The 8,761-nt window shown below is 38.5% G+C and overlaps 1 protein-coding gene across 1 annotated transcript; it reads left to right on the forward strand.

The window, feature by feature from the left end:
- The first annotated feature begins 418 nt into the window (after positions 1 to 418).
- Positions 419 to 2,233, forward strand: LOC103942396 (nematode resistance protein-like HSPRO2). The gene has a single exon (XM_048565502.1). The coding sequence runs from the start codon at positions 539 to 541 to the stop codon at positions 1,997 to 1,999; it is 1,461 nt and encodes a 486-aa protein (XP_048421459.1). The 5' UTR covers positions 419 to 538; the 3' UTR covers positions 2,000 to 2,233.
- Positions 2,234 to 8,761: the final 6,528 nt, after the last annotated feature.

Genomic DNA, 8,761 nt, shown 5'->3' on the forward strand with positions numbered 1-8,761 from the left:
TAGAAATTTATGTCTACCCACCACATAAATCTCGAAATTAATCTTATTTAACGGTAATAAATAAAATAATAAGTATTACCATTACTTAAAAATAATGAGCAAAAAAACACAACCCAATGTAATACTAATAGCGGAATACAGTTAAAAATTAAACCGACTTTTTCCATTTTTATTTTGTTTTTGTATTTTTATTTAGTATTCGTTTGGTTGTTAAGAAGCTACGCTGCTACGGACACACCGTATCGGTAACTGGTTAGTCGTTTGGTGATATGGATAAGCTTCATGTGTCCACAAAACAAAAATATTAAAAACCGAGTCTTTTTTTTTTTTTTTTTTAATTTTGTTTTCAAATCCACGACTGTCAAATTCCTCGTTCTTCATGCCCCATATATTCCACACGCCTTTTCTTCTCTTCAATTTCCTCTGCCCCATAAATACCCCTTCCCCCTCCTCATCCAGTTCAAACGCAACTCAAATCCTAAATCCAAAATTCTCAAAAACTTACAAACATTTTCAAAAACGGTTTCTCTTCTGAAAAATGGTTGATTTAGATTGGAAAGCAAAGATCGTCTCCTCCAACATGCCTAGCAAATCCCCCAAGCTCTCCAACAAGCTCCACGTTTCGGTTCCCGGTTCGTTTCGCGCCGCCTGCCAAGTCCAGACCGACATTTTGGCCGCCTCCGATATGTCCTGCTCCACCTACGAGCACTACCTCCGCCTCCCGGAGCTCCGACAGCTCTGGAGCTCCCACGACTTCCCCTCTTGGAAGAACGAGTCGGTTCTCAAACCGGCTCTTCAAGCTCTCGAAATCACCTTCCGGTTCGTCTCGACTGTTTTGTCCGATCCCAGGCCATACTCGAACCGGCGCGAGTGGAAGCGCCGGCTCGAGTCGCTCACTACCAGCCAGATACAGCTCATCGCGATGTTGATCGAGGACGACGAGGAAGACAGCGAGACGCGCGGAATGGCGCCGATCGTCGATCTCAGCACGTCGAATGGGGAGCTGGCCCGCGACGGGAGCATGGCGGAGGTGTGGAGTTCGGGGGAGCACACGGTGGTGAGCCGCATCAGCGAGGCCAGTTTGCTGCCGCGACTCGCCACGTGGCACAAATCGGAAGGGATGGCGCAGAAGATCTTGTACTCGATCGAGTGCGAGATGAGGAACTGTCCGTACTCGCTGGGTCTCGGTGAGCCGAACCTCGCCGGGAAACCGAACCTGGATTACGACGCCGTTTGCAAGCCGAGCGAGCTGCATACGCTGAGGAAGAGCCCGTACGACGCTCACGTCGACAGCTACGAGAACCAGACGGTGTACGCCACGCACCAGGTCCTCGAGTCGTGGGTCCACGTTTGCCGGGAGCTTCTCAAGCGCGTAACGAGCCGCATCGAATCTCGAGACTTCGAAAAGGCCGCGAGCGACTGTTACGTGATCGAACGGATATGGAAGCTCCTGGCGGAGATAGAGGATCTCCACCTTCTGATGGACCCGGCCGATTTTCTGAGGCTGAAGAATCAGCTGCGGATCAAGACGGTGGACGATACGGAGTCGTTTTGCTTCAGATCGAAGGCGCTCGTGGAAGTGACGAAGCTCTGCAAGGAACTAAGGCATAAGGTGCCGTTCATATTGGGGGTTGAGGTGGACCCCAAGGGTGGGCCCCGGATTCAGGAGGCGGCGATGAGGCTGTACTCGGAGAGGAAGGCCGGTTCGGACTCCGACTTCGGCTCGGAGAATATCCACGTGCTGCAGGCGCTTCAGGCGATTGAGTCGGCGCTGAAGCGTTTCTACTACGCGTACAAGCAGGTGCTGGTGGTGTTGATGGGGAGCTTGGAGGCGAAGGGGAACCGAGTTGTGGTGAGTCCGGAGACGTGTGACTCCCTGAGTCGGATATTTCTGGAGCCGACTTATTTCCCGAGCCTGGACGCGGCGAAGACGTTTTTGGGGGATAGTATAAATCACGATATACACGGCGGAGACAGGCGGAGTCGGCGGACGCACTGAGCGGTTGACGCGTTGACTGATTGGGTTTCGATGTTGACTCGGTCTATTTACAAATTTTTTGACCGACCCTTGTGAGCTCTAGAAGGCGAATATTCTTTTTAGTTTTTACTCTTTTTTTTTTTGTCCCGTCTTGGTATTTTAGATATTTTGTCTTTTTATTTTTTATTTTTATGGTTGATCAAATCTTGTAAAATATTACAGATTTTTATAAAATGTTAGGTAAATTACATCTAATTCTTTCAAATTTAGGTGCAATTGCAATTTCATATAATATTTTTTTAATACATAAATTTCATGACAAACTTTTATTTTGTTAAAATTTCACACGTTTATTAGTTAAATCATTAATTTGACACCAAGCTCTAGAAAATGACATGATAAATGTACGAGTCACATATTTAATGACATGGCACAGAAAAAATAATTGGTCATCAAAAATCAATTTAAACAAAAATTTGAATTAAAACAAAATAAGGGATCCACCCCTCCTCTCCCACCCGAGACCTCCATCCCCATCTCTTCTGTGTCCACCACCACCAATCATCCCGTACAGCCATGTCAATCCTCCCCCCTCTTAAATCTCCCCCTCCCAATCCCTATTACTTCTAGATTATCAAAGTTGAAATTTACACAACCAATAATTTGAAAACAAAATATATGATTCCCAAATCTTGAGACACAACATGGCGCTGATTGATACCTTCGATACCGACAGCTGAACGACCTTGCCGCCCAGCCACTGCAGCAACGAGCCAAGCTAATTGTTTAACTAACAGATGTTTGAAATTGCAACAAAATAAAAGTTTGTGTATACAATTGAAATATTGGTCTAAGGTTACAATTGCACTCAAATCCGAAAAGTAAAATGTAATACCCTTGAACTCTTCACAATCCGCAAATACCTTCATCATTAAATGATATGTGTTTGCTGTGTGCTTGTAATTTTACCCCCAAAATTTATCTGTTTCAAAATTTCAAACAGAACTTCCCTCACAAGAAGCCCTGAAGCCTCTATGCGCAACTCTCATCCACAATGTCGGATATCAAACAATGACGAATAAAATATATCACTTGTTAGTGCAATAAATTGTTGCATCAAACAATGACGGATTTAATCCACCGAGCCAGACTATGGTGTTTGACGAAGTCCACATGCAGTTACTGTAATGTGACTTGAGGAGTTTTGCTTCACTTGGAACTGTTATCATTTCAATTATTCCATGTTTATAGGACTTGTTTTCAAATGTTTTTTGTAAGCTAAAGTTGCGTGTAATCGTTTGTTCGATTTCTGTTTATATTTTGAATTTCAAATGTTTGGAGCTAAAGCTGCGTGTAATCATTTGTTTGATTTCTGTTTATATTTTGAATTTCAAATGTTACATGTAATTAGGATTTTCCAAATCCATGTAATCTTTAAACCATTATAAATACATGAACCCTATACTTGTAACTTGAAACCGTTATAAATACGTGACATCTCGTTACATATCACTTTTAATGAAAAAGATCATGAAACTGAAAAAATAAATAAATAAATAAATATATATATATATATATATATATATCCATAAGAACTATAAGTAACATGTTCATGGAATTTGATGCAACGAATGCATTGAAAATACAAACACAACTTTAATAAATAAAAGAATAGAAGAAACATAACTATTTTAAGCACTTTCACAGAGAAAACATCATAAAAAAATATAAATACCCAACAGGTGACACTAATTTGCAGCTAGTAAAGGTATGGTAAGTGACCTTTGCTTCACTCAAGCTAACTACCCTTCGCTTCTTCGCACACAAATATTTCCCCCTTCATCTCCAAAACTGTCATGTGAGGTTCAGCAGACAAAAGAGGAAGGGTCGGGAATAGGATTCTGGGTGAAGATAATCATAGAGGTGGTCAAAGACGAGCCTAGCCGTGTCGTCTTGGACTTTTTAGAGGACCTAAAGATATCCACAGTGTGAAAATTGAGGAAAATCAAGACAGAAAATCTTCAGGACAAAAAAAAAAAAAAAAAAAAAAAAACAAAGAGATAAAAAACGAAATAGCAAAATTCTTGAATGAGATACCTGAAGTCTTTTTTCTTTCATGTCCCTTCCATTCCAAAAAGCTTCATAGTTGAAGATATATCTCCATATATATTCTTTCTTAATTCGTTCATCGCAAAATCTAAAGATATGATATAAATATTAAGTAAAACTTAACATTGAATTTAAAAACTAAACTTTGAAATACAGTCGATAAAATCTAGAGGACGTTTAGCCAAAAAAGAAACTCGAACAAGATGAGCGACTATATATTATATATGAAATAATTGATTACCTGAGAGAGTTTGCAGCTATAGAGACTGATGAGAAAGCTCCATCCCTGCAGAGTCGTTATATATGATCGGTTTTCGCAGCAGTGGTAAGAGTCCTTGCTGGAAGATGTGACCAATGAAGTTTGCGCTCTAGTGCACGATGCAGGTTGGATGAATTGAGTGGGAGTTTACGGAAATACCCTTATATTTCTCTTCACATAGATGAGTTTTGTACTGGTTTGACGAACCATGGATATTTTTCGTGATATTTTGACAGAGGAAATTGTTATTGAGCTTACCCTCGTAAGAGTACATTCGCCATACTCGGATCTATGAAAATCTTGAAATCTTTCGTTTGAATTGAGACGTAGAACAAATTCAGGGACATCAGAATGAGATACAGCTTGTTTCCGTTGCTCGAAACTAACAACATCAACAGTATTAGCGGTGATACAAAACTAATTTGGAGCCAACTTGCACAATGACAGACGTCTACATATGGTCGCGACACGTGTGAGTTCAATCGGTAATATGTGGACAAGTGTCAGCTTGTGGAGAATTCCTTAGTTATTGTAGTCACATGTGACTCGGTACTGCAACGACATACCCCACATGCATGCAACTCTTTTTTTCTTTTTCTTTTTCTTTTTTTAAAGAAAAAGAAACCTATTGATTATAAAAGCGATAACTTTGAATGAGATTACCTGAAGTCTTTTTTCTTTCCTATCCCTTCCATTCCAAAAAGCTTCATAGTTAAATATATCTCTCCAGATATATTCTTTCTTAATTCGTTCATTGCAAAATCTGAAGATATGATATAAATATTAAGTAAAACTTAACATTGAATTTAAAAACTAAACTTTGAAATACAGTCGATAAAATCTAGAGGACGTTTAGCCAAAAAAGAGAATTGAACAAGATGAGTGACTATATATTATATATGAAATAATTGATTACCTGAGAGAGTCTGCAGCTACAGAGATGAGAAAGCTTCATCGCTGCTGGGCCGTTATATATAATCGGTTTTCGCAGCAGTGGTAAGAGTCCTTGCTGGAAGATGTGACCAAAGAAGTTTGCGCTTTAGCAATTAGGTGCACCATGTAGGTTGGATGAAAGTGGGAGTTTACGGAAATACCCCTATTATTTCTCTTCACATAGATGACTTTTGTACTAGTTTGATGAACCACGGATATTTTTCATGATATTTTTACATAGGTAATTGTTATTGAGCGTACCCTCATAAGAGTACATTCGCCATACTCGAATCTATGAAAATCTTGAAATCTTTCGTTTGAATTGAGAAGTAGAACAAATTCAAGGACATCAGAATGAGACGCAGCTTGTTTCTGTTCCTCGAAACTAACAACATCAACGGTATTAGCGGTAATACAAAATTGGAAGTCCACATGGAAATTAAAATATCAAGTTATTTGCCCTTCTAGGGATGAACACATAATTATTTGTTTTAAACATAGGGCTTGTTTGAATGTGCTTTTAAAATGATTGAAAGTGCTTTTAGGAAAATTGTTTTAGGTTCCAAAAGTACTTGAAGTGCTTTATGTAAGAAACACCAATTAAGTGTTTTTTTTATGATTCACTTGCATTTTTACTAAGGATTGATTTTAAAAACATTTTCACCAAAAACGTTTTTAGTCATTTTAAAAGTACATCCAAACAAACTCATAATTAATCCTTGCAAAAACATCCGCTAAAATTGGAACAACACAAAATATTCTGACCAATACACAACACTTGCTCAAATGGATCCCCGACGCAACTTTCCAACTCCAGCATTTGCATGTCCGAAGTAGCCTTCTCCTATATTATGTGACGTGGCTCTCCATGGACTATGATTGCTTCCCATTTCATCAATCGTCCTCCTGATCTTCCTTCCATACAAGCTCTACCAAAGGCTGAGATTCAAGCTCCCACCCGGTCCACAATCGGTGGCCGATTGTCGGAAACTTCTTCGACATAAACCCACACTGCGTGGCCCAAGTATTTAGGCCTATCTTATCAGTGTGGATTGGATTCACACTGAACGTCGTAGTGTCCAACTCGGAGTTGGCAATGGCAATGCTAAAAGAGCATGACCAGAAACTGGCTGATAGTGCTAGGAGTATGTCGATCGCAAAGTTTAACAGGATCAAATTTGGGCTGACTATGGGCTCCGCTATGTTAAGGTTAGGAAGGTGGGCAACCTCATCTTCCCTAATAGGTCAGAAGTTTGAAATCTCGGACCTATTGAGAAAGATGAGGCCGCTGCTATGGTGAAATCCTTTTGTTTTTATTTTTTATTTTTTTGAGACAAAGTACAATATTCATTGAATAGTGAAATACGTACAAAATCAAGGAAATGATGCTTACAGTAGGCCTCAATAAAAACCTTGTCGGGGCTTTCAACCCGATCGAAGGGAAAAAGAGTGTCATGCACCAAAATTAACTACTAGTACTATCCTCCAATAATAAATCAGAAATTACATTAGGAGTACTTCGAACCAAGAAACTAGATGATCGATGGTTAAACTAAACCATGCAAGGCGATGGGCCACTCTGTTTGTATCTCTTCGACCAAACGAAACCTTCCATTGCTTGAAGCTTTGAAGAATCTACCGTGTATCCTCAAACAAAAGGCCATAATTAACCATCTCTGAAATCAATACTCTACACAATTTAATTTATTTTATTTTATTTTTCATATTAGAAATGAGTTGTGGCAATTTTTTATTTTAATTTTTTCCGTATCAATGCACTATATTAATGGACCATACATTAACATCTTCTTAGCAGAGATCTAGTTTATTATAGCAAAGAGACTATGTTTTCACTCAGACCTCCTATGACCATAATAAGAGAGGGCCCTATGAAGGCCCTATCATTTAGTTTTTACTACAGTGAAACGAGATTCCTGCTAGTTAAGAATGTCCTCATATATACTAAAAATTAAAAATTATATGAGTTAAACCGCATATAGTGAACTAACCTAATAAAATACCATCCAACCTCACTATTTATTGGAGTCAAAATAAAGCTCTTTCGCTAACACGTAAATAAAAAATCAGAGTAAAACTTAGAATTCGTCCCTCAACTTTCACGACTTGTGGAGCAGGGCAGTTGCAACGCAAGGGCTCCTGCCTTCCTTGCAATTGCCTCCAATTTTTTCTGCCTTGACTGCTGGAGATGCTCTAATTGGGATTATAATTTTGATAGTCTATGAGTTTTTACAGGCATATATATTATACCTATCAAACAGATTACGTGAGATGTGCTTCCCGATCGAATTGGGTGATAAGAGGAGCTAAGGTTACCGATCAGATCGTTAATTGGTAATTCGAGGCCTAAATCGTGAATTGAAAATTATTTGGGTTGCCAATTTTCAAACCAAGAATTGCATGATTTTCTACTTTTAGCATTTTGTGAAGAAAAAAAGTAAAAATTTTACTGTAAAATCAATCGATAACATAAAAAATACCCAACTTACTTAAATTCTCTTCCCAAGAACATGTAATTTCTTTCTCAACATTTTGAATTGGTATTCTTTTAAGGAAAGGGATCATCTGCGGATGCCTTCCACCAAGTCCATCAAGTCCAATAATCCGAACTGTTGAAATTTGATTCAACGGTTTCAAACAGGAGACCCCTTTAGAAGTTATAACAACTTTAGCCATTGGATCAAATTTCAATGGCAAAGAGTATTGGATTTTGTGGATTTGGTAGAAGGGATCCAGAGAGTATTGCTTTCTTCTTTTTAACCCTCAGCGTGCAGCTAATTTGGAGCCAACTTGCACGTTGACATACATCTACATATGGTGGCGACATATGTGAGTTCAGTTGGTAGTATGTCGACAAGTGTTAGCTTGCGGAGAAGTCCTTAGTTATTGTAGTCACATGTGATTCGGTACTACAACGACATACTCCACATGTACACAACTTTTTTTGTTTTTGCTTTTTCAAAAGGAACCTATTGATTGTAAAAATGATAACTTTTTTTTGTTTTTAAGGAAAACTTGTAAATTTAGGATTTTATTTTATAAAGCTAATTAATTTAGTTCACGTACCATATATTAAATTATCGACTTGGTATTTAAATTATTACTCAACTAAAAGTTCAGTTCTTAAATTATTTTGTTAAAAAAACGACGATTTCTAAAATTCATTGAAACATGAGGTTTAAGATTCAGTTGACATATGTATAATATTTGTGTTGAGATCTCAGGTCTCAAAAACTTATTTTTTAAGAATTTAATTTTCATTTAAGTAACAATCTAAACCGTTGATCATCGTAATTGAGCAGTAGGTGTTCTCCACGTACGTGCGATGCAAGTCCACAGACTGAATATACACCCGCGAATTTCTACCTTTCTGCGGCCAACAAGCAAAGACCCTGAAAAGGTTGTAAGTTATTCTTATTCTTCCTATCTTTTGCCCTTTTTTCTCATTTAAAATTTTGGTTCTC

Source organism: the organism of the source record quoted next, unplaced genomic scaffold (assembly GCF_019419815.1).
Source record: "Pyrus x bretschneideri cultivar Hongxiangsu unplaced genomic scaffold, Pyrus_bretschneideri_v1 Contig4, whole genome shotgun sequence".
Classification (NCBI taxonomy): domain Eukaryota; kingdom Viridiplantae; phylum Streptophyta; class Magnoliopsida; order Rosales; family Rosaceae; genus Pyrus; species Pyrus x bretschneideri.

What these genes read in the sequence shown, in the direction of transcription:
- LOC103942396 (XM_048565502.1), top strand. Translation starts at nt 539, where the DNA reads ATGGTTGATTTAGATTGGAAAGCAAAGATCGTCTCCTCCAACATGCCT.